This window comes from Podarcis melisellensis, assembly GCF_964234715.1.
Source record: "Podarcis melisellensis genome assembly, chromosome: 5".
NCBI lineage: Eukaryota > Metazoa > Chordata > Lepidosauria > Squamata > Lacertidae > Podarcis > Podarcis melisellensis.
Genome location: NC_138537.1, coordinates 80,020,087 through 80,046,987, shown reverse-complemented (window position 1 = coordinate 80,046,987; position 26,901 = coordinate 80,020,087). Strand labels below are relative to the sequence as shown.

Genomic DNA, 26,901 nt, shown 5'->3' with positions numbered 1-26,901 from the left:
AAAAATGAAGATTGATATTGGCATCATGACCTCTGGCATTGCATAATAGGACTTTTACCCCTCCACCTTCTTCCTTTCCCCCCTTTGCGTGAATGAACTGGGATGATTTACTGATGCTGTCTTAAAATGGGACAGTAGTACCGAGGGAGAAGCTGAATCTCCCTCACCCTCATCTGAAAACCACTGCCCTCCCCGAACCCTTTGGCTGTTCTTTGGTTGAACTTCAGTGCTGTGAGTGTAGCGACTGGCAGATGGTTTCTAATTTAAAATGTGCTGCCTGACATCAGCTCCAAATTTGCGTCCCTGTCAGATTTTTTATGTTCCCTCAAGTTTGTCCTTTCATGTACTTGACTTGCCCTTGATAAGCAAGACAATGCATTTCCTGTCCTTTCTGCTATTCTGATATTTTAGTGAATTATATTAATTTTGATCCATTTGTCTTTGGCTTTCTTCTCTCTTTGCTGCACACCATTCTATTTTCACTAATTTGTAAGGTAGATCCGAATCTTCTCTCTCTTTATACATGCATTTAATTTTTTTTAAGCCAACAGAAATGTACTTGGGGTACATCTGATGGAGCTCTTTGATGCTTGAAGTTAAGCCTGCAAAAATAGTTTCAGATAAGAAAATATACATTTGTGTGTCCTGTTTCCACAGTATTGTGTTTCTGGTTTTTCAGGAGAAATATGTAAGAAGTAAAAGAGCCAGCAGATGTATCACTGAAATGTCATTGGTTTCAAAATATTTTAAATTGTATATATGTATATGTTTTAAGGCTACAATTTGTCCCTTTGGGAATGCAATTTCAATAAGGTGTGTTATAGTGGGCTCTCATCAAATTGTATTTCCCAGATATTGTCTGGGATATCAACTATTGAGGCCTACACCTCACAACGGATATTGTAAGGCTGGAAAAGGTGCAGAAGGGGGCAACCAAAATAAAGGTGCTGGAGCAACTCTCCTTTATGGAAATGTTTCAAGATTTGGGCCTTTTTCCATCCATGGCCTCTAGCCATCATGGCTATGTTCAACCTCCACTATTAAAGGCAGTGTATACCTCTGAATAACAGTTGCTCCCCATTTATTCTTTCTGATTTGTTCTTATGCATTTTCGTTTAGTTGGAGAGCATTATATGGAGAACAAGGCTGGTACTTGCTAACTGTCAAGCCCATCAAGAATAGAACTGAAGTCTCTTGTACGTTAACTGTGGAGAAAGATCCTGAGAATGGTTACATCCGTACGTATCCAAAACATTGTTAAATCACTTTACATAGGGAAGGGACTGATGTGTTACAAATATGTTTACCGATAAGAGTTTAAATTGAAGTGTATTTCAGTGAAAAGTTCATCTGGACCTATTGAGCTGCCAAGAGCTTGTTTCAAGTTGTTTTATTCATGTGCTATAATAAATTCATGTCCTGTGTTTCATTATGAGTCTAAGGCAGCTAACAATTTCAAATGAATTATCAAAGGCGGTTATTTTTTGTTAGATGTCTGTTCCATTATCTTAGCATGCTGACTTTGGGTTGCCTTGGAATTTATAGAGTGTTTTGTTGGTGCTTAATGGCAGGTTGTGAGCCAAACCCTCTGCACTGCAGGTTGATCAGCTGTAGCTGAGATCACTTTTGGGGACATCAAACACAAGAACCTAACAGTACAGGGCATGAGTCCACACCTCTCCTGTGCTTTGCTGATTGTCAGCCGAGCATGGCTCAGAGCAGGTGATGCACCATTGCCTTTGCTACAGTTGGCCCTTGTTAGCATCTCTTGGGTTCTGTCCGTCAAACTAGATTTACTGAAGAGGAACATAATGTCAGTGCTGGATGTTGCCCTGACTTTGCCACCCCTTGTTCGTTCTTCATCTGGCACTCTCTCTCATCATTGGAGAGTTCATGTAATGCAAGGCAAGATACACTAAAGTACCACAAGGCAATCCATTTCCAGCGTCTTGTCACTGACAGATGCAGTTGTCGTTTTCCCGCTGCAGGACAATCTTTCTTTCCAAACCCATAATTTTTGAAGTGATTGCAGAAAGTTACCAATGTTCCTATCATTCACAGGATTAGAAAAGTAAGAACTAAAACCAGGTGATTCCACCCCCATTGAGGAAGTAAGATAATGTATCTTTCCTAAGAGATTTGGGAGTAACAAACCAGTCTTGAGAATGCTTCAGTATGTGTCCAGGTAGTGACTCATCACTGCTTGAAAAACCTCTCTAAATTCTGTTAAGCCAAAATATGGTGATTTGTGATTGGAAGCAGCATACGGGAAAATTTGCAAAACCATTTAAACATACTAATTCAAAGTTCAGCGTAGTTGATTTGACTGCATAAAAAGAAAACTTAAGTCCTTAATTTAAGGGCAAGGTTATACACGGAGAAATGTTTCATGGTGCCATTCTGATGGCCTAAAGTCAAGAGTTATTGGTGGCGGAATAACCACAGGGATGGTGGATTGAATGGATGAGCCACAGGGATGGAGGAGCAACTAATAATGATGCTGTTTCTTAAAATATGTAATCCCTTATGCTTTTAATTAGGGTCACAACATAGACTGCAATCCTAACCCCACCTACCTGGAAATAAGTCCCAGTGAAGTCAGTAGAATTTACTCCTTTTTAAATAATATATTTTATTGATTTTCAAAAAACATGGAAAAGTACAAACAGGAAAAATAAAAGGAACATGCAGAGAATAATACCCCCAAAGTAGTCCCCCTGTCCCACTTTCCTGGAACAACATGGATTATAAAAAGACAAGGAGTTGCCAAAATATTTTTACTCCCGAATAGTAAAGGTAAAGGGACCCCTGACCATTAGGTCCAGTCGTGATCGACTCTGGGGTTGCGGCGCTCATCTCGCTTTATTGGCCAAGGGAGTCAGCATACAGCTTCCGGGTCATGTGGCCAGCATGACTAAGCCGCTTCTGGTGAGCCAGAGCAGTGCACGAAAACGCCGTTTACCTTCCCGCTGGAGCAGTACCTATTTATCTACTTGCACTTTGATGTGCTTTCAAACTGCTAGGTTGGCAGGAGCAGGGACCAAGCAACGGGAGCTCACCCTGTCGCGGGGATTCGAACTGCCGACCTTCTGATTGGCAAGTCCTAGGCCCTGTGATTTAACCCACAGCACCACCTGTTTCCCTTTACTCCAGAATACTGTTCACAAAATAAAATTGACCAGATATTAGAATTTACTGGTGAGTAGACACAGTTTAGGATTGCAGCCTAAATCATTACTGTATTTATTCAAGTATAATGTGCCATCAAATCTAATGGGCACCTTATTTTTTGCAATCTGCTTTGGCCAAAAAAGGTGAGCATTAAATTTGAGTAAATGCGGTCTATGATGATTTAAAAATGGGGCTGTACTACTATATTGTACAACTGTATTGCATGTTACAAGAAATGCAATAACAATATCCAGTCCTTTCACAGATCTGCAATTCAAGGGATATCTTAGTAGGCAGGGGGACAGATAAACCATGGCAGATTAGACTGGCTTTAAACCTTAAACTTCAAAGCTACAAACATGAGTCTGACCAAACTGCGGGAGGCAGTGGAAGACAGAAGTGCCTGGCGTGCTCTGGTCCATGGGGTCACGAAGAGTCGGACATGACTAAACGACTAAACAACAACAAACTTTAAACTGCAATGGAAATATGCAGTGGTTGTGTTAATGTATGATACTAAATTGCCAATTTGCACCTGTGAAAACTGAGAACAGGAACTAATTAAAGGCCAATTGACGGACAATTTATCCATATTGTTATGGCCATTTTAAATAGAAGGAGGCGGCTTCTAATTAAAGGCCCAATACCCATGGGCTGGGTGGCAATAGTGATTTAAGTGAGGGGAAATCACTACACTTGAGGTCTGAAAAAAGGAGTGTGGAATAGGGTTAGGGTCAGTGCTTTTTTCCTAGAGAAATAGGTTCTGGTTAGTACTCACTGTGAAGTTGTTACAGTAAGTGCCACACTTTTTAACAACAACAAAAAAGAGGTGCCGGTAGTATGTACCTTGAGTACCCCCTGGAAAAAAGCACTGGTTGCTTAGCAATGACAATGTCTGAATTTACTGTAAAAGTGTCCTGCTTTTTTCACTTTTCTCTTCATTTTCCTGAACTGTCAGTCAGCATTATTTGCCCACTGAGCATGTTAAATTCTCATTCCTCTGCTGTTGTTTTGTTCTTCCCTTAGGATTCCCCCTCCCCATTTGTTTTGTGCTACTCGGATTCTCCCAAGCCTACTGTGCATGGATAGTATTGTTTTGCTATATAAGGTCCAGTACCCTTTGAGAATTTAGTTCACTGAATTTTATATTTTTTTATATCATGTGTGGGGAACCTTTGGCCCTCCAGATGTTGCCATCAGCTCCAGCAATCATGAGAGTTGTTGTTTAGCAACATCTGGAGGGCCAAAGGTTCCCCACACATGATTTATATTATTTAGATCAGTGTTTCCCAAACTTAGGTCTCCAGCTGTTTTTGGACTGACTACAACTCTATCTCTAGCTAGCTGGACCAGTGGTCAGGGATGATGGGAATTGTAGTCCAAAAAGAGCTGGAGACCCACGTTTGGGAAACCCTGATTTAGACAGCCACAAGGACACCCCCCACTTATTTTAATTCAGTAAGTAAATATAGGGTTTTGTGCCTATTCATCAATTAACTCCCCTGGACATATTACAAAAAATTAAACATCAATGTGTTGTTTTGAACATTTGGGTACTGATAAGGTGACTTCCTGAAAAATGTATTAACTTCCTTTCTTCCTTTATAAAGAACATTCCTATTGATAGCTATTTAAAAAATGAACTTCCAAATTAGCCCTCAAATTCTTTCAAGTTTACTTCTTGCTATCTATGCCGCCCAGTAGAGGGAGCCACACACCTCCAAAAAACAACAATGTAGCTCTGGGAAAAGTATCTGTCCTCAGCTGTTGTCCTTTGGGTGCCCCTCACTGCTGAAAGCAGAACTGGGGGAGTTAAAATGGCATTCTTCCTAGCATGCTGGTACAATTTGGGTGAAGAATAGGAGAGAGAATGAATTATGGAGTAAAAGAGTAATAATTTACCGTATATACTGTAATGCTTCAGAATGTGTAAAAGCAGAGGTTTCAGGCTTGTCAGATTTGCTAGAACCTAAAGATCTACCAACTTCAGGTGCAAAAGACTTACAGGTAGAATTAATGAAGTGCCCTTGAGCATATTCTGAGTCTAGGATTCCACACCCCCTGCCTGGACCAGTACTGAACATACCGTATTTCCCCCTGTATAAGACACCCCCGTGTATAAGAGGCCCTTTATTTTGGGGGACTCAAAAAAATGGGGCGAAATGGGGAGGATTTACAAAAGTTGTTGAGCTTGGGGTTTTTTTGGGGGGGGGAATTGGCTGTTGAGCTTTTTTTTTGGGGGGGTGCAGAAATTCACTAACCATAATGACAGACGCTGACAATTGCAATCGCTCACATCGCAGAAGCCAATAAGCACCTGTCCTCTCACCAACAGTAGTCAGCATTTGCACAGCTACAACCAATCACCAGTCCCCTCCTAGGCACAATCCGCCCCCCCCCCCATTTTTTAACATTATTTTGTAGTAAAAAACTCTCGTCTTATACATGGAAAAGTACGGTCGTTTCACATGGCACTCCATTACTGGTTGGCTTTCTTGATTTTAACAGCCTTGTTTAAGTCAAGAGAAAGCTGTTTTGTATTGTTTAAACAACTGGGCTTCAGAAACCCTTGCTGATTTCCTGCAGATCACCAGAGATCTTTCAGTGGATCCCAATCAACCTGGAACTAACTATGCTCCCCCACCCCACCCATTCTATTTTTATTCCATCTTTCCTCCTCGGAGTTCAAGGTGATTCTGTGAAATAGTCATCAGTTGCTGGACTCATAAAATAGGTATCTTACAAAGGAGGAAAGCTGGTTTATATTTGATATAGAATTTTTGCATTGTGATTGGTTCAAGGCAACGGCAGATGTATTGTCTCCTTTGTGGAGATGTAAACTTATCACAGAGACATGAAAAACATTTCCATTCTGGCAGCTGTAACAGGCAGGAGGTCTCGGGCCATTTTCTTTGTGAACAAGATTATGTGTCATAAAGCTGTCAGGAGCCGGTTCTAATTTGACAGTTTGTTGGCTCTGGAGACTGCAAGACGATGCACATTGGAGATGGGGATATCTTACAGATGCCACAATATCTTTGCGGATGGCACTGATAAAAGGCGGGTGAATTTTATGGGCAAGTGAAATTGTCCTTGCAAAGAAATAAAGCCGCTTTCTGTTCTTTGACAGTAGTATGTCACCCAACACACTGTGGGGCAACAAAGCTGCCTCAGGGTTTAGAGCAGTCTTAATTTCATGTTGGAATCAAGCTATAGATTGTTGGTTCATCAATTCTTTCTGAAAATTAGGGTTGTAAATTTAATCAGTAGATTATAACATGCAGTCCAGCATTTCAGAAACATGGTTTCTCTCTTGTGTAAGACCCATGTTCTCTCACCAAGAAATGTGGCTTGAACCCTCTTCTCTGCCTGTTCTGCAGTGGTCAGTCCTGAGCTGGTTTCTGAGAGCCAAACTAGCCATGATAAGGGAGATTTGTCACTCAGAAGCAGCTACACCTCCAGTTTGTAGTTTGGATTGAGGTTACAGCACCTGTTGATGGATTCTAATTCCTCCCCCACCCCCTGCCCAATATTTTCCTAACTGTAAATCTCCTTCTCTCAGAACTGGTACTAGCTACTGGGGCAAAAGATGCGAGGAGAGGACAGAGAAAGGATTCCATATCGTAGCAGTCTTTTTACCTCCATGGTAAATAGCAACTTCGGGGAGGAATTGTGGAAATGGTGGAAGTGAAAGGTTTAACAGTGCCACAGCCTCAATCCAAATCTCTCCCCCCCTCTCTCTGTAGATACTTGAAGAAGTCATAAGATCTGTACAAGATCTCTTATGTTGTGTGTTGTTCAGCCCTGTGGGCTTAATATACTGTCCATAACGCCAAGGAAATTTTAATTTCACAATTTGATGCAATTTGATTTATTTCTTTTTTTTTTATAAATATTTTATTAAGTTTTTAATAAACAAATTTCCACTTTCAAATACATACTTCCATGAATCCAATGGACTCCCCCCATCTCCCGGGCACTGCATTCCCTGTGTAACCAAAACCTCAGCAATTTGTTAACTTGTTTTATACATAACAATATATCTTCCATTTTATCGTGTTGTCTGATGTGAACATTTCAATACAATTGCATTAATTTTTAATTTCCACACAATAAAAATATTTCGTTACCTCACTTCTGTCTTATAGTGTCTTATTTATCAATTCATAAATTTGCCGATACTGAAGCTATACCTTCCTAGAGAGGAGCATTTTTTAACATTCATACAACTTATAATGCTTTTTCAAATAGTCCTTAAATTTTTCCCAAACTTCCTCCGTTTCTTCTTCTCCCGAGTCTCGAATTCTGCCAGTCATTTCAGCCAGTTCCATATAGTCCATCAGCTGCGTCTGCCATTCTTCCAATGTGGGTAGATTTTGTGTCTTCCAGTGCTTTGCCAACAGAATCCTCGCTGCTGTAGTAGCGTACATAAAGAAAGTTCTATCTTTCTTGACCATCCTCTGGTCTACCATGCCCAGAAGGAAGGCCTCCGGTTTCTTAGGTAAGGTGAATCTCAGCACCTTTTTTAGTTCATTATGTATCATTTCCCAGAAGGCCTTCACTTTCGGGCAGGTCCACCAGAGGTGTAAGAATGTCCCTTCCTCTTCCTTACATTTCCAACATTTATTATCGGACAGGTGATATATCTTTGCAAGCTTGACTGGGGTCATGTACCACCGGTATATCATTTTCATAATGTTTTCCTTCAAGGCAGTACATGCCGTGAATTTCATTCCGGTGTTCCATAACCTTTCCCAGTCTTCAAACATAATGTTATGCCCCAAATCCTGTGCCCACTTTATCATAGAGGATTTGACAATCTCATCCTGTGTGTTCCATTTAAGCAGCAAGTTATACATTCTCGAAATTAGCTTAGATTTTGGCTCAAGCAACTCTGTTTCTAGTTTCGATTTTTCTTCCTGGAAACCCACTTTTTTGTCTGCTTTAAAAACTTCCTGGATTTGAGCATAATGCAACCAATCTCGCACCTTGTTTTTTAACTTTTCCATACTCTGTAACCTCCATTTATCTCCAATTTTTTCAATTATTTCCCAATATTTAGGCCAGTGGGCCTCCATATTGAGTCTTTTACGTGCTTTGGCCTCCATCGGTGAGAGCCACCTCGGAGTTTTACTCTCCAATAAGTCTTTATATTTTGACCAGACCATGAAAATTGCCCTTCTGACAATATGGTTTTTGAACAATTTATGAACTTTAACCTTGTCATACCACAAATATGCATGCCACCCAAAAGCATTATCAAATCCCTCCAGGTCAAGGACGTCGGTGTTCTCCAATAGAATCCAATCCTTCAACCAGCAGAGGGCTGCAGCTTCATAATATAACCTCAAGTCCGGCAGGGCAAACCCCCCTCTTTCTTTCGCATCTGTTAGTATTTTAAACTTTATTCGGGGCTTTTTGCCCTGCCAGACAAATTTAGATAAATCCCTCTGCCATTTTCCAAAACATTCCACCTTATCCACGATCTGGAGGGACTGAAACAAAAATAGCGTTTTCGGCAATACATTCATCTTTATAGCAGCTATTCTGCCCAGCAAGGAAAGTTTTAATCTTGACCATGTTTCCAGATCTCTTTTTATCTCTGACCAACATTTCTCATAGTTATCCTTAAATAAGTTCAAATTTTTGGAGGTCAAGTGCACCCCTAGGTACTTTACTTTTTTAACCACATTTAGTTCTGTTTCTTTTCTGAACTCCTCTATTTCAGTAGTTGTCAAGTTTTTTGCTAGAACTTTAGTTTTTTGTTTATTCAGCTTGAATCCCGCCACCCGACCAAAATCAGAAATTAATTCTAACGCTCTTTTAGTACTAGAGGCTGGCTCCTGTAATGTTAATACCAAGTCGTCTGCAAAAGCTTTCAGTTTATATTGTTTCTCTCCGACCACAATTCCCTGTGTCAACCGGTCGTTTCTAATCATGTTCAGTAGCACCTCCAGGACTGAAATAAACAACAGAGGAGATAGAGGGCACCCCTGTCGTGTCCCTTTTTCAATTTTAAACTCCTCTGTCACCACGTTGTTTACTATCAATTTGGCTTTTTGTTCTGAATAAATTGCTTCTATTCCATTTTCAAACCCCCGCCCTACTCCCATCCTTTCCAAATTTTTCTTCATAAACAGCCAAGAAATGTTGTCAAAGGCCTTCTCCGCATCAATAAAAATCAACACCGCTCTTGTGTTTGAATTAATCTGTAAAAACTCCAAAATGTCAATGATGTTTCTTGTGTTGTCAAATAAATGCCTACCAGGGAGAAAGCCTGCTTGGTCCTTATGAATCACTTCATTTAAAACTTTCTTAAACCTACTTGCCAAAATGTCTGCAAAAATTTTGTAATCCACATTTAGGAGTGAGATAGGACGGTAGTTTTTAAGTTGAGTTTTTTCAGATTCTAGTTTTGGAATCAACGTGATGAAAGCTTCTTTCCACGTTTCCGGTGCCTTCCTCCCCTCCATAATCTGGTTACAAACTTCCAGCAATGGTTGTGTCAATGAGTCCTTCAGTACCTTATAATATTTGGAAGTAAGCCCATCAGGTCCCGGAGATTTGCCCAGTTGGAGGTTCTGAATGGCGCATTCAATTTCTTGGGTTGTAATATTACAGTTCAGGGTTGCTCTCATTTCCTGGGGTATTTTTTGTAATCCATTAGTTATAACAAATTGGTCCACCTCTAAGCTTTTTTGTGGCCTTTGAGAGTAGAGTTCTTTGAAATATCTCTGAAAGGACCTTCTAATTTCATCGGGTTTCTGAACCATTCTCCCTTCAATCTCTAGATTTGTAACTGTGTTAAGTTTTTGTCTCTTTTTCAACTGCCAGGCTAACAATTTTCCACATTTGTTTGCAGATTCGAAGGATCTTTGTTTCATTTGTTTAATTTTCCATTCCACCTCTTGATTTATCAGTTTCGAGTATTGTGCCTGGAAAAACTTCACTTCTCTCAATACTTCCTTTGATTTAGGCCTGGATCTCAGTTTTCTCTCTCCTTCTCTTATTTTCTCCAAGATCTTCTCCTTCTTTTCATTCCAGAGTCTTTTTTTAATCGTGTTCTGTTGTATTAGAAACCCTCTTATCACTGCTTTGCTTGCGTCCCAAATTATTCTTTTTTCCACATTTGTCTTTAAGTTTATTTCGAAATAGTCCTTTAAAACTTTTTGAGCCTTCTTAACAATCTCCTGATCTCTTAACAAGGCGTCATTCATTCTCCATCTGAACGATCCGGTTGTATTTAGCCTCAATTCCATTCTCAAGGCGTTGTGGTCGGAGCAGGTTTTTGGGCAGATTTCCACTTTTCTGGTCTTAGGCGCCAGCCCTCTAGTTATCCATATTTGGTCGATTCGCGTCCATGTCATATGGGCCTCAGAAAAGAAAGTTCCTTCTTTCCCTAGAGGGTTCTTGATCCTCCATATGTCGATCAAATCCAAATTGTCAGTCATTTCAAAAAAGGTTTTTGGAAGCCTGCCATCTTTCGTTATATTAGCACTTTGTGACTTATCCATATTCACTGAGGCGACACCGTTCATATCTCCCAACATGATAATGTTGTTATAGTCCAAATAGTCCAGCATAATCTCGTGCAGCTTCTTAAAAAATTCCGATTTTCCATCATTTGGGGCGTAGATTCCTAGAATTAAAAACTTTTCACCTTGTGTCTGGATTTCAATTGCCAAAATTCTGCCCTGTTCGTCTTTAAATACAAATTTTGGGGACAAGTTCTCCTTTGCATAAATCACCACTCCTCTTTTCTTAACTTTATCCGATGAAATAAATTCTTGGCCTAACCTTTTGTTGATTAGCACTTTTCTATGGAGTCTTGTCACATGTGTTTCTTGCAGGCAAATAATGTCCAATTGTTCTTTTTTCAAAATATGAAATACTTTTCTGCGTTTTTCTGGAGAATTCCCGCCATTTATATTCCAACTAAGAAGCTGTAGAGACATCCCGGTTTACTTCTTGGGTATCACAGTTGGGTATCTAGTTTGTCGTCCTTTTCCGGAAGCTGTGGTGCCGGGCCGCCTCCAGATGGTATGGATCCTGGTGGTAATCCCGGTGGTGGAGGCCAAGCAATTTGATTTATTTCTGACTCTATCTCATGGGCTCAAAGTAGCTTATAGCAGTTTTCTTTCCCAAATGTAAATTGTTCTGTGCAAAAGGGCCTCACAATCTAAGTAAATCAAGTTGTTGGGGGATAAAAGAGGCCAATTTTAAAAAAAAGAACATTGTAAGCTTAAAAATCACATGCTGTAATTTGGCAGCATTTCATATACCGATATGCAGTTACAAGAAAATAGAATAGAAAAAGCAAATAGTACACATTTCTTGTTAATGTGCATGTCTATTGTCAAGATGCATAACCCCTTCAGATTTTAAATTACAGACTCTTGGACTGAAATATGAAGAATGTCAAGTGTAAAAACTCTCAATAGTGTTTTTTGTTTTAATTAAAAAAACCCAGCTTCTGTCCTAAAGGCAATAGAAAGACAAAATTTTGTGTGGAGTACTTTACTATGGATAGGTACTTAAAAATCATGGATAATCACTGGGGAACCAGGAATATATTGTATTAGTCAACTAAAGCTTGAGTTGACTGACTGGCAAGTGCACATTTTAATCAGCAGGGTTAGAAGTTAGCAGCATGCTCATTTTGAAGTTATTTTGGTTCTGGTCTGTTACTGTAATAGGGAGTGATAAAAGTATTAAAGATGGTGGCCTAATAGTGAGTGGTAGCTTTTGTTTGTTACATTGTGTTGGGCATTTTGCCAATGCAAGAACCAAATTAATGAATCCATGTATTGGTTAAAATCCATTAAATCGGTGATCAATGACATATTTGACATTCAATTTAAGATTTATTTAGATGATTATTCATAGTATCATGCTTCACTCTGTTCTGGCTGAGTTGCCTCCCTCCTTTTTTTTGTAATCTCAGATGAATACAGAATAAGAGGGCTAGTCAGAGCAGCCTTTTCCTGCAGAGGGCAGGCTGACCACATAAGTCTCCAGGCAGTTGCTAACCTAGAAAAGGCAACATGTACATGCAAACTCTCTTAATTTGGCTCAGAACTGCTTGGGTTAGGCTTCAGGTTCCATGTAAAATAGAGATGGGGAGCCTGTGGCCCTCCAGAGGTGGAAGGACTACACCTCAGACTACACCTGACCATTAGCTGGGCTTCCTGGGCTGATGGGAGATGGAATTCAAAAACATCTGGAGGGCCACTGGTTCTCCACCCCTGATGTGTACAGTATAAACAGAGAACAGCTGAGAAGTGGGCCCTTGGCTGGTCTTGCAGTCCTGGCAGGTGCCAAGCCTGCCACCCTCTGGAACTGGTCCTGATGTTAGCAGGCAACATGTCCAGGTTTTAACTGAAGGTGGAGCTGCTTGCCTGCTTGTGGGTGTAAACAGTTCTCCCAATATTAAAACCACATAACTCTTAGGCTGAGAGAAATGAGTGCAGGGACAAGGTGTTTGCTGTTTTATTCAGGGTAGCTGCCAGTGGTTGGAATCAGCCTACTCTTGTTCTGCATCTTAAATGATTACATACCCTCCAACATTTCTCTGATGACGAAGACAACAACAAAACAACAACAACAACAACAACAATAATTATAATGTAATTATTTATACCCTGTCCATCTTACTGGGTTGCCCCAGCCACTCTGAGCAGCTGCCAACATATATAAAAACATAATGAAACATTAAACATTAAAAGACTTCCCTATACAGGGCTGCCTTCAGATGCCCTGTAAAGGTTGTATAGTTACTTATCTCCTTGGCTTGGGGGGGGTGTCCCATAACTCCTTACCCCCCAACATTTCTCTGATGAAAATAGGGACATCCTAATGAGAAGTAGAACATTCTGTAAATATGGGACTGTCCCTGGAAAATACGAACATTTGGAGGGTTTGCGTTTAACTCCAATGTTATTTGTGGAATGATCAGGCCAATCTGTTCCTCAAGCCAGGAGACTGCCAGGATTATAGCCACTGTTCTCTTTTCCTGCAACAATACAGACAGACACTCTGCTATGAGCTGCACAGAAGTATTAAAGGCACCTAGCTAAGAAAGCAGGAGACATATTTTCTCTCCATGTAAATCCTTTTAAACTATGAATTCTGATGCCGTAGAAGAGACCTCTTTGACCCAGTGCCCTGCTTATCACATTTACTGGTTAGCTGAGCCCTCCTCCCTTTATAAGAACACTTTAACCCTTATCCATGTAGGTTAACTTAGGCGTCTGCAAGGGGGAGGGGATGTCCATTTATTTAATTATACTTGGCCCATGTGAGGCAACAGGGGTAAGACGAGTTCATGGCCTTGCTTTGCAGAGGAGTTCATTTTGTTCTCACAACAAGTTTATACTATTAAGCTGGCACATCCGGTCAATATCTAATTTAGCGCAGCAGGCAAAGCTCGCTGACAAGCCTGATGACAAATGTGATCCTTGCAGGCAAGTAGCAAAAAGAGACAAAAGGCAACAGGGCTGCCAAAGGATTAACTGCTTAAAACCCCATTTGTTTTTTTCTTGAATATTTGTTCAGCTGGTTGACTTGAAAGATAAGCCAACTTTAAGGTCATACTGCAATAAAAAATGTCTAGTAACCACCTGTTACCAACAGTGTGGCATATGTAATGCCATCTCGGACAGAGTAAAATTCAGAGAGAAAAGCATAAAGGGAGCATTTGAAACTAAGCAAAACGAATGTACCAGCCATAAGACTCCATAAGAATCAAAGGACTAGCAGCTGGGGATTCCCCACCCACCCAAATTTAATGTTGAAGGTACCAGTTGCAGCATTTTGAGCAATTGCATGAGGTCTTTCATCTGCAAAGCCAGGTTCACACTGCACACCAGGAAATCAAAAATTGGCTTGGCAAGTGAGTCCTATCCTTTTCCTTAAGTGTCAGCCAGCTTAGGCCCATAATAGTTCTAGTACATTTATCTTGCTCTCTGCTCTTCCTTTGTCTTACAAAAATATGATAAATATGTTAAAAAACAGTTGCAGAACTGCTCCACGACATATGTGTGTGTGTGTGTGTGTGTGTGTGTGTGTGTGTGTGTGTGTGTTGTCCTGTACTTATAAGGGGAGTGAATGAGAAGTGCTGAACAATATCTTTCTAGAATTCAAACTAGGCTCTGGAACCAAGTTGTGGCTCAAGTTAAGACTTGTATCCCCATGTGTATCCATATGTGTTTGTCTTTGGGATATTCTCTTTTCACTACCATGCCAACCCTGGGCACCCTCAATGTATTTTTCATTTGCTATAGCTCATGCCCCTTTTCAGTAGATGCCATTGCTTTATGTCTGCTATTTAAAAAGGGGCAATAATGCAGGTGCTGATACATGAATGTGCCATGTCATTCATGCTATTGCAGGGGGTTGGGCTAGATGACCCTTGGGATGCCTCCCAGCTCTATAATTCTGTGATTCTGGGCTGGATTAAAGCAACAGTAGCCTGTGGCCAGGTGCTTCTGGAAACTTGCAGGGAGGGCCTGTGGGTGATGCTTTTCCTCTGTGGTTTTTATCCCTACCACCTGTTGTTTAGAAATACAGTGCATCTCTCTATGGAAATCCTATTCTCAGCTTTCATGATTAATGAATAAATGCATGCTTAATCCTCCAGCAAAAATATACGAATAGCCTCTCTTGCCAAGTCCAAAAGTGGCTTTCTTTTTTCATTGGCAGCCTAGCTAGATGAGTGCCAGATCATAAGCAGGACATGAAGGTCATAAGCAGGACGTGGAGTAGTTTGACCCAGAGAACAGAGGCCAGCCTCTGGCAACTGTTTAGGAAGGTCTCCAGCTTTGACAGTGCACTTGGGGGGGGGCTCTCTCTGTTAGTGGGCTTATCAAGTGGTGATGGTGGGCACAAATGCTCTGAGCAATGGTAGGCAGCCTGGTCTAGCCACCATCTAATTTCCCCACAGTGCTCCAGAATGAACTACATTGTGCTAAGTTGGAAACAATAATTTGTAACAGCAGACTTTGGGATAAGGTTAAGCAGGATAGGCTGCCTTCCCTCCGCGCCAGACAATGGCCATTTGCATCTTTTACAATAAGTGTGTAATGTAACGTATTTTTCAGCTTAGGAACTCAGAAGGGCTTTACATTTTGGAATGAGGGAGAAGGTTAGGGATGACCTTCATTACAGACCTTCCAAGTGTCCCTATTTTCCAGGGACAGTCCCAGATTTACAGAAGCCATTCTGGTTTCTGATTTGACCCTGGAATGTCCCACTTTTCCTTAGGACGTCCCTATTTTCAACGGAGAAATGTTGGAGGGTATGGAGTTATCCAACCCCTGAGTCATCTGAAGGCAGTCCTGTATAGGGAGGTTTTTAAATTTTATTATGTTTTTATATACAGTGGTACCTCGGGTTACATATGCTTCAGGTTACGTACGCTTCAGGTTACAGACTCCGCTAACCCGGAAATAGTACCTTGGGTTAAGAACTTTGCTTCAGGATGAGAACAGAAATCACGCGGCGGCGCAGCAGCAGCAGCAGGAGGCCCCATTAGCTAAAGTGGTGCTTCAGGTTAAGAACAGTTTCAGGTTAAGAACGGACCTCCGGAATGAATTAAGTACGTAACCAGAGGTACCACTGTATGTTGGAAGCTGCCCAGGATGGCTGGGGCAACCCAGTCAGATGGGCAGGGTATAAATAATTAAATTATAATTATGGAACAGGACCTTCCTACTTTAATTGGAGAAATGTTGGAGGGTATTTCATTATCATGTTCTTGTATGTGGTTTTGAGGTTGAGTGTATGGCTAGAGCAATCAAAGTGTTTTGGAGGGGAAATTGTTCTGAAAATGTAATGTGTACCTTTTAAGCATAGGGACACGAGTGGCGCTGTGGGTTAAACCACAGAGCCTAGGACTTGCCGATCAGAAGGTCGGCGGGTCGAATCCCCATGATGGGGTGAGCTCCCATTGCTCGGTCCCTACTCCTGCCAACCTAGCAGTTCGAAAGCATGTCAAAGTGCAAGTAGATAAATAGGTACCGCTCTGGCGGGAAGGTAAACGGCATTTCCATGTGCTGCTCTGGTTTGCCAGAAGCTGCTTAGTCATGCTGGCCACATGACCCGGAAGCTATACGCCGGCTCCCTCAGCTAATAAAGTGAGATGAGTGCTGCAACCCCAGAGTCGGCCACGCCTGGACCTAATGGTCAGGGGTCCCTCTACCTTTACCTTTACCTTTTAAGCATATTCTTTCCTTCACATAATTCTGGGTGCTGTAGTTTACCTCTCACAGAGATACAACTCTCAGCAACCTTTAAGAAACTCCAGTTTCCAGAATTCCTCGGGGGTGTATCTGTGTGGAAATGTGTTTCCAATATGCTTTAAAGGTATTGTGTGTGCAGCCTGTGTATACAATTTTTGGATTGGCTTGCTTTCGATCAAATTTGAAAACGCTTCATTTTAACGGAATCATTTAAAGCAAACAAAAATGGCATCGTCAGTGCTACTCCTGGCATAATAGCAAAAGAAAGCTTGATTGCTATCTGCTAGTGGGAAAATCTGAAGCTCAAACCATACAGGAAGAAGTTGCAGGCAAGTAGCACACAGCTTAAATGTTTGCTTATTTTGCAGCACCTCCAAGCTCCAAAGTGGGGAAATCAAGGCTTGGAATAAACCTGTTCATAAGCTGGTTGCGCCATAGTAACTGGCTTTGAAATATTCCTCATCAAAAATGGCCCATTGTTTGGTTATTCAAGTGTCAAGAACATACAAATGGAAACATAGGGCTGTCAATGACTCATTTTTGAAGAACCGAGTGTTGTGGGGGTTGCATTTTGTATGTAAAGAGTGGATGACTCAGGGCTGCTAATCAATGATATTTTGCTATAAGCAGAATTGTAATTGACCAGCCACACTTGAGCCAGGTGGGGCACAGCAGTTTTTAAGCGTGTGCCTCTTGTTATGTTCTCTCCACACAATGCATGTGACGTAACCATGTGGGCAGTGTTGTCTTCACCCTTTCCCTGCTTCTGTGTTTCCACACACAGCAACATTTTGAAGAAAATGGAGTGAGGGCAGCTCAAACCCTGATGGCTCAGTAGTTAAGGGGCTGGAAAGGGATGTCCCAGTCACTTCAGGCCTTCTTCAGCACAAAGCAAGAGGGAGCAACCATGCAGAAGTGCTCTCCTCCTTTCCCTGAGAGTTTTGCTGGGGAGTTCAAGGTGGGGTACATAATTCTCCCCCTCTCAATGTTATCCTCACAACAACCCTGTGAGGTAGGTTAGACTGAGAGACTGTGAGTGGCCCAAGGTGAGTTTCATGGATAAGGCCCTACACACCCACCCACACACCCACACATTCCTTGGTGGTACGTCTCCTTCCTCATTCTCCCATTCTGGCAACAGGACTTAGGTGGGCAATCCTGACAGAGAACATACCTCCATCTCCAGTTATGGTGCTTCCTGCCAGCCTCTTTGACCTCCTTGATTTGCCTGTCCCACTTGGTTGATGACAGGAATGAGCTGGCAGTAAATCACAACTTCACAAGTTGAGGTTACCTCTTTATTAGCAAAAACAGGATCTGCACAGGCCTAATGAGCCCAGCAACTCATCTCCGACAGGTCTGGCCCCCATGAGACTGAAGGTCCTTGTCTCCCCACAGCTGCCTAAGTCCCCTCCTCTCTGGGGTTTTTCCTAAGCAGACTGAGACTGTGCCTGCATGAAGCTAACTTCTCCTCCACCCTCTTCATGCCTCTCCTGGTTCTGGGAGACCTGTGAGGAGCGGAGTTTGTTGCAGCAGAAGGGGGAGACACCTATGCCTCTTCACCAGCCAGACATCTCTGCCTCTTGGCCTCCCTCCTCTCCTGCGTCTGATTCTGGACTTCTCTCTGCTACAGACACTGCCTGCTAACTAAGCCCTGTTGCCTCTTCAGCTTCCGACACCTCCCCACCCCCAGTCCTTTCCCTCTGCTTTTTCTGATCACTCATCATCATCTCACCACCACTCCCTGGGCTCTGAGTCTTCTTCCCTTTGCGGTCACCCCCCCCCCACCATTCCTTTTTTTATTTCAGATGGTTGTGGGAATGGGATGGCGGAAAGAGACTCATTCTCCCCACCTCCTTTCCAGGATGGTAAATGGGGGCTGGGAGTGGTGTGGCAGGGACCTCAAAGTGCACATTGACCAAGGTCCCCAAAAACCTGGTTCCAACTCCAGGTGCTATGTGAGGGTGCTATGTGTGTCCCTGCTCTGCCCTCCCTGGTGGTGTTGTGGACACTTAAACGCCTCAACTATGCCAGTCAAGGAAGTAGATAGGGGCCATGGGAGCCCACTAGCTGCCCACCTTGGGCTCTGCACCTAGGGACAGGCCTGTGGGGCAGGGCTAATAGTGTGAGATCTGCAGCTCAGGGTCTCTCTCTCTCTCTCTCTCTCTCTCTCTCTCTGTGTGTGTGTGGGGGGGGGGTGTGTGCGCACGTGCGTGTGCGTGTATAGAGCAATAAACCTTGGTGATTAATGCTTTTGGCAACACTTCACCCTCTCCCTGGCCAAGATGTCAAGACTTATCAAAACTGCTCCTGGGAGCTTCCTATTTTTTATTTTTTAATTAATGATCAGTTGCACTATAGTGCAACTGCAAAAAAATGAAAAAATGTGTGGGAACAAAAGTCTCGCAGACATGCAGGCCTGCACGCATACCACTCTGAGGTAAACTTCATGTTGCAGACTAAGGAGAGATCTGCTTAGAAACTCAGGATCTTGCCACAAAACATCTGAAGAGAGGACTCCCCCCTTCTCTTTCCTTTGGGATGAAGTAGTAAGCAAAGCATGGAGACCTCTTTTACGCCTCAGGCTTCTCAGCTTAGCTAATGAATACTGCCTGATTGATGAGCTGTATCTCTATTTTTTTTTCTTATTCATTACAAGCATGAGGAATCAGGGAGAAGGAGGCTTAGTTCTCCTCCACAGCCTTCCTCAGAACACAGATATCACCCAGACCCACCCACACAGAGATATGACCTTTGTGTGTGTGGAGGGGAACTGCCCACTGAGCAGACGGCCCAATCTGCCGTCTGGTGTAGGATGGGGAAGAAACAGATAAACCTCTCCTCCCTGCATACCGGTTTGATTAAAAAAAAGTTATAGCAGATATGAGCGTTTGGCTTTTTGTTTGTTTGGGAGGGGGTTGCCTTGTTCGGGGGTGGGAGTGGGGCCTGGGGGAGAGTACTTCTGAGCATCCTGCATTTTTCTTGTGTGAAATGGATATTTCGTGCTGCCTGCAATGCTTTTTCTCAGATTTCTGAATGTGCACTCAGCCGCCAAAACTCTGGAGACCACTGCTTTAATGGGGGTAGTTTGTTGGTGAGGGCCTGTTCTTGTAGTTCTCCTTGTGCCTCAGTCAGATTGCTTCCCCTCAAAGAATCTTGGGCGCTGTAGTTTACCCCCCACAGAGCTACAATTCCCAGCACAATGTGGAAGTGACCTATGGACTATGCCAGTGGTTTTCAGCCAGTGTGCTGTGGCACTCTGGGGTGCCTTGAAGGATGGTCAGTGGTGCTACAGGCAACACTGGTCTCCATCCCTTTCTCCTTCCCTCCCTCCCTCCCTCCCTCTGATGCCCTCTGTTGTCTCTGCCTCTCAAAGGCTTGCACAGCTGTTTGTTGCAGCAGCTGCTGGTGAAAAGTGCCTCTGGAGCTGGTCAGGGGTGCTGGTTGCCAGGAGCTGAGGCATCCTTGGAGTAAGCAAGAAAGTGGGCGAGGGAGCCCATCCAGCTAGTCTACCAGCCGTTGCTGTTGGGAATGGACATTCCCAGGTTCCTGTGGGGCAGTGTGAGGAGGCACCTTTCTTTGGGGCAGCGGGGGCAGCTCAGAGACCAGGGGTGGCAGCAGCAGCTGCCCAGAGGACTCCTAAGGAGAGGGGAGAGGAGAGGAGGCCGAGGGAACACCCCACAAGGGGGGGGGGGTTGAAAAAGGGTGAGAGGCTGCTAGCTTTGCAGGCAAGGGATGACATATGGTAACTGGGCTCCTGAGCCCCACAGGGGTGCCATAGAAAGAATATAGTTGGTCAAGGGAGTTGTGGACTCAAAAAGATTGAAAACCTCTGGACTATGCATGTATTCCAATGGGAAGTACTAAGCAGCTCCAAGCAAATACATGCAATTAATAATGATAATAGTAATAATGACATAGCTGTATCTCCTCTAATTAAAGAGCTAATTGAAGTGTGAGGATTGAGGAGGTCTAGTTCCAGCCTTCCAGGAAGTATTGAATTAATTGAAAGCTGGTGCTGGAGCTGTTTTAGATCAAGAGAAAGTACCGGAAATGCAGGGCAAGCAATTAAGAAAGGAGGGGCAACCCAAACTGTCACCCACCCAGTGACAACTCTCACTGTTCCCCAATCACACATTTTCCTATTCACACCTGTAAAATTATTGTTCTACTCTACCTCTCTCCCCCCTCCTTAGTAGATTTTCCTGTGGTATGAAAGAAGACAGATGCAACTGTTTAGTGATTTTCAAACTTTGTGCCAGAGGAGAGGCAGAAGTGTGTATTTTAAACCCAAGCATAATGTTGGATACATCCATCAGTATGCTTGCCGCACTGGGGAGACTCTGTTCAGTGTGGATTCCCACCCTCAATGGCACCTTCCTGAGGATTTACTAAATTCTTGGGGTTTACTAATACAACTGATCAGGGGGGCGTCAAGTTGAATAAAATATTGGGGGGGGGAGGTAAGCCCCTCCTCGCATAATCAGTCACATGACAGGGTGCACCCACACCATTTGTGCCCATCAATTTGGGGGGCAGTCCCCTCAAATATTTTATTGGGGAGCCTGAATGGACCTTGGCCCCTAGGAGTTGGCTCCTGTGCAACTGATGGTGATGAAGGAAATCCCAGAAGTATTGACATAGACCAGCAGGCACAGATGGTCATGTGAAAATATCCAAGTTGTGTTTTGTTACAGGAACAAAATGCAGTCCGTGCTGAAGATTTTGATTTGGAGTACACCTTGCTATTTTCATGGCTTTCAAACGGCAACTGTGAACAAATGGTTTCATGCTTGGCCTTAATGCTTCGTTCTGCTGGCAAATAATTTTTTTTAGCCTTTGGAATGCCTTTGGTCTCATTTGCCTCCTATATGAGCTAACTTTTAAAGAATGGGCGCAAATGCATTTAAGGCTGTTTTGATGCTGTCCTAAAATACAATATTTACTATCCATGTGGTTAAGGGAAGTTATACTTACTGAATATGTATGATGTGTAACTTTTTGGAACCTGTATGTCTGCTATAACAGTATGAGTTGCAGTTTTATGGGCTTTATCATCTTTTAAATTTTTTTTTTAATTGTAATAAAACATGTAAACATAACAGAGGCACCACAGGATCAACAGTTAATAAACATACAAGCCAGCTAAAGGAATAAAAGGTGATTCTCATTCATGACTGGGTAAATGTAAGATAACATCTCTGGTGCGAAGTGTAGGTATTTTTTTTAAAATGCAAGAATATCCTTAAAAAACAAAAAACCAACAACTTGTGTAGATATTTAAGGGTGTATTTATAGGGAGCAGTATCTCTGGGCCCTTTGCTATCTTCTTTTATCATGTAATCTCAGTAAGCAAACTCAAAGCAGACAAATCCCTGCACTTAAGCCCACAGATTCCGGTCATTTGTGGCAAGATTTGCAGCAGGGTATTAAAGATTTCTTCATAAGCTGTGAAGAATCAGATCATCCAAGTTCACTGTGTTCTCTCCACTCCGTTATTAATCCCCTTTTCCCATTACGTGCGTGTCTGTTTGCTTTTGCAGAGGCGCTTTATGTATTCTGAAGGACAGCTTCCTATATCCTACGTAAAACACACCACAGTCTTTCCTGTGACCTTTTCTAAAGGCGTTTGTAAAGCAGGGTCCTTTCCCTTAAGAGCAGAGCAAAATCTGCATGCTCTGTGATGCGGTGAAAATAAATGGCTCTGTTTAATAGAAAGTACCGCTTGGAGCTGTTAATTTAGCTTTTGGCAGAGTTGCACAAAATGATCCTATGCTGCAATATATATTCAATCTGGGTGGGGGGAGGGTGGGGGAATAAAGAATACTTCATATGGTGATGCCTATATTGGAAAAATAAGGGTGAATGCATGTGCTGCCATTAAACTGCTGCAAAAGAATATTTGCCTGTGACATCGCTGGTGGCAAGAAGCACAACTCCTCTCTTGCATGTGTCTTCCTACTGATGGGGCTTGTCAATCTGGAAAGGCAGCCCATCTAAAAGAAGGAAAATTCTGGTCCTAAACCTCTGCTGCCTTGTGGGATATCTTCAGGGGAAGAAAAGGCTAAGGAGTAAACCCTACACAAATCTGGAGTGGAGTGCCTAGGCTGGTTGGATGGTGCTTTGCATGCCTCCTTCTGGCAACTCCTGCAGCCAAGCTGGTGTCAAATGTATTGCTCTGCTTTCCTTTGGACCACATTAGAGAAAGCGGTGTGTGTGTGTGTGTGTGTGTGTGTGTGTCTTGTTGTCTGGGCAGCCCAGGACCTCCATACATGCTGCCCAGGTTTGCATCCTGAGGAGATCACTTCAGTGCTGCTAATGCATCCGTTTGGCTTCAGCAACGTTGTAATGTATATTCATTTTGAATAGCTGCATGGTCCTCATAAAGTTATGAATCTTGATTTCCTTTCCATTCTCAACAAGAGGAATGAGGGCCAAAGTTCATACTGTTCCTGGGCTGGTGAGTAGAGTGGCCATATGCCCTGCTTTGCAAAGGTGACGTTGCCCATCAACAGTTAGTACCTGGACAACAAACTGATCAGGTACACCAGCCATCCAGTCACGGTCTTTAATGCTGTATATTAGAAACAGGAATCATGTAAATTCAGCCCATCTTCATTTTAACTCCGGAGGGAGCCATGCCAGCAAACTTTTCTACATAACTTTGTATGCAAGTTGGCACTCAGGAGGCCGTTTGAGTGCTCACTTTTTATGCTAATGACAGATTTAGCTCTGAAAATCCATTCCATGTTCATTGCTAGTTTATAGCCAAGAACAAACTATATCAATCTCTCAAATGGTATATGAGACTCTTTTAAAAGCGTTCTTTTTCTGGTGCCAAGGACATGAGGTAAAGGACACTCACAACTTCACAAACATGTGCATCATTGCTTATTTGTTGCTTAGGATCAATGCATCTTCCATCAAGATGCACTCAATCTGCCATATACTGTTGCTGGGTAAATGTCTTTCTTTCTCAGTTAGTGGGCCTATCTGGAATGTAATGATATGACTGCCCCATGTATCCAGACCCTCCAAGTGTCCCTATTTTCCAGGGACAGTCCCAGATTTACCGAAGCCATCCCGGTTTCTGATTTGATCCCAGAATGTCCCACTTTTCCTTAGGACGTCCCTATTTTCATCGGAGAAATGTTGGAAGGTGACCCCGAGCTAAGGAGATAACTAACAATACAATCTTTAGAAGACATTCGATGGTAGTCTTGTATAGAGTTTTTTTAAAAAAAAGTTTAATGTTTTATTATGTTTCTATATATGTTGGAAGTCAAGCCAGTCAGATGGGCGGGGTATAAATAATAAAATTATGATGGTGATGAAATAAGACGTCCCTATTTTCATCGAAGAAATGTTGAAGGGTATGTGTATCTGCCTGCATAGCAAAATAAGAGAGGGGAAAGGTCCCTCTAACTGGGAGGGAGCACCTAAGGTTCTACCAAAATTTTTGTTACTCTTTACTTTTGGATTAGAGTGTTGAAGTACTCTTGACCTGTTTCTTGTCTGACAAAGCAGAAAGTGGCATAGAAACATATGTAGGAGTACCTTTGGATCTGAGGGCTGCTGGAGGTCCCTGGAGAAGCCTGGAAGTTTAAGTCTCTGGGCCAGAATTCCTTATCTCTTAATACTCCCTATAGTATTAGTCAGTGATGTTATCATATTAGGCAGGGCTGTGAGGTTGACTGGTTGTAATTTGCCTAGCTTGCTCATGGCTGAAGTAAGATTGGAACCTGGGAATTCCTGCTTATACCTCAAACTCTTAGACACTGTATTACACCAGTCAAAACCTCTTGTTTTTTAATCACATTTCTTTGAGAACCACATGACTGCAATTACCTATTTGAAATTCATGGACCAGGCAGCCATTTTTATAAAAACCTTTTTTTCTCCTTGCCCCGCATAAACTACTGTATGGAAGGAAACACGAGGCATAACATGCTGTATAAGAAGATAAAACATGAAGCAATCCTTCTGTTCAATTTCATGCAGTCTTCTCTGTGAGGCAGTGCTTTCAGGCTACATTAATTCTGAACACAATTGAATGGTATCATCTCTGTGCTGTTCCGTTGGAGGGACGTTCTGTGAAAAATAGGCAAGTGCTTAGTTTATAGACTTGGGAGTACAAGGGGATTTTTTTAAAATAAAAAAAACAGAGTTAATAATAGCTCATCCTTCATTTCAACAATATGAGTGAACTAATGGGCAGTGGGTAAAAAAATGGTGTTTCTTCATACCTATTCATTGACTTTTGTGTGTTGTAGGATCATATATGCCAATATGACATGGACAATTACGGTACATAAACTTGTTATCTCTCTGGGCACATCTGCTTTGGTTTAATAGTAATTTCTTCTCTTATGCAAAACCTGTGGAACTGTAGTGTGTTGTAGTGAACAGAGTATTGGACTTAAACCAGGAAGACCTGAGTTTAAAACCACCTCTATCAGCATGACTCCTCAAAGAGCACTGGATTAGCATAGATCAGTTACCAACTCTCAGCCTAACCCATCTTGTAGGGCTATTTTAAATATAAAATAGGGAGGGAGAACACCACCATATACAGCAACTTGAGAACAAGTTGAGTTTAGAAAGTGCATTTCTGAGGGAGGCTTAGGGTATCTCAGCACCCTTTAGCAAGCTGCATTTTCCAGGAGTCATTTGAAGGGTACTAGGTTGGGGAAGGCTGTCACAGATAATACAGCCAATAAACTAGCCACCTTTCCATTAGATAATGAGTTCCCAGAAGCTTGGATAGATCAGTGTTAGTCCCAAACCTTGTAGAGTATTTTGCAACTTAATATTTTGAAAGTGTAAGTACTGAATAACTCTTAAAAAATATATGGGTTGGTGTTCCGGGCAGTACTCACCTCTGAGGAATTGTTGTTCAACAATTGCATATATTTAGTTTAGCTGCCCTTAACTCACCAATTTTGTTGGTACAAGAGTGTGCAATCATTTGCACACCCCTATAACTCATTAGATTGTAGTGAAATCTCGTATATATGGAGTTGATTGTGCTTTGGGGTATTTTATCTGAGATGTGCAATTCAGTTCAGACATGGAAGCCATCGCTTAATATTGCCGTCCTCAAGTGGCAAGCATGTAGGCATGGACTAGCCCCCAGTTCGAAGAGGAGGTAGTCCCATTTGGACTTCCTTCATCGCCATTTTCCTTTCATACTGAATGTGGCGACCCTGTTGCTGCTTTGTAAAATATCCAGCACTGAAAGTACTTGGAGTGTAGTCAAATTTTATTTCTTTTGAAGAAAGCTCATCAAGATTAAATAATGCATGGCACATAAAATTTACTTGGCTTGTTTAAGGCAGTGCACGTTAATTAAGCTAACAGGAGTCAAGAGCAGCCAGAATACATGGCAAACCAGTCAATGATTTCTAAAAATAAATATAGCATTATTACACATCCTCTAATGTAATAACGCTGTAATATGTTGGTGACGTTTCCAGTTTGTGGAGTGATTTGCATCCCAGAACACATTGATCCAACATTGTAAGGCAGAGCCTGTCATGCCTTAGAACTGTGTGCGGGAGAAAGGTGGGTGCTGAACACCCCCAATCTGAGCAGTGTGAGATTCTAGGAGTTCCAGGCACTTACAGTGTCTGTTTCCTTTTGGCAATGAGGCACAGTGGAGGCCATGGTGTCTTCATGATATACGGTTTATTTATGCATATATACAACCTGAGCCTACGATGGAGGGGTTCAAAGCATTAGCACCCCAAAATGGTCTTGTTTCTCCCATAGCTTGAGCCTTGGATTCAAACGGAAACCAACCAGTAGTCTGCCTTTCTAGCTTACTGCTTTGTTTTTCCATCACACCACATTCCCGTTCCCACTGCCCAATCTATGGTTACCTAGAATTGCAACCACTTGCTCTAGTTCGGTGATCAACACACTGATGGGCAAAACTATCTGTGGATACCTGGTGTGTTTTAAAGGGGCCAGATCCAGCACGTGGACCACCAGTTTTTCACCCTTGATTTACTTCGTTTTAGGTTTCTACTAGAAAACTACTTGTCAGCTTTTATGTGGGTAATGTTCTGGCCTCATCAACACACTCTAGCCAGCTAAACTCACATCTAATCCACACTTCCATTTAAACCCATCGTCAGCTTTATTAATGGCTTGAAATCAATTTTAACAGCAAATAATTTACAAATGCAGATGACCAGGCTGCAACTCAGTGTGGCAGAGAAGGCCAGAGGTGATCAGTTTTAACCAGGTCTAAACAGGATTAGATAAATCTACACGAGAGCAACCAATTGAAGATACTAGATACTAAGGATTGATCAGATGCTGACGGGGTTGCAGAAGGAAAATCGAAAACAGTTCTAAACACACACACTAGGGGGCAACATAACAAACAACACAATACCCATTTGGGGGCGGGAACACATTATAAAAGTTTATTTTGAGAGCCAGGATGGTGTAGCAACTAGAGTGTCGGGAAGTTCACGTTTAAATC

The 26,901-nt window shown here is 42.4% G+C and overlaps 1 protein-coding gene across 3 annotated transcripts in view; it reads left to right on the top strand.

Moving 5' to 3' along the window:
• LOC309371094 (heparan-alpha-glucosaminide N-acetyltransferase-like) overlaps positions 1-26,901 on the top strand; it is a 179,298-nt gene that overhangs the window by 6,483 nt on the left and 145,914 nt on the right. For all 3 annotated transcript variants that reach the window (XM_081913663.1, XM_081913664.1, XM_081913665.1), the window contains one exon: positions 1,120-1,238. In XM_081913663.1, coding sequence (XP_081769789.1) covers positions 1,120-1,238 — 119 coding nt within the window. The remainder of the gene's footprint in view (positions 1-1,119; positions 1,239-26,901) is intronic.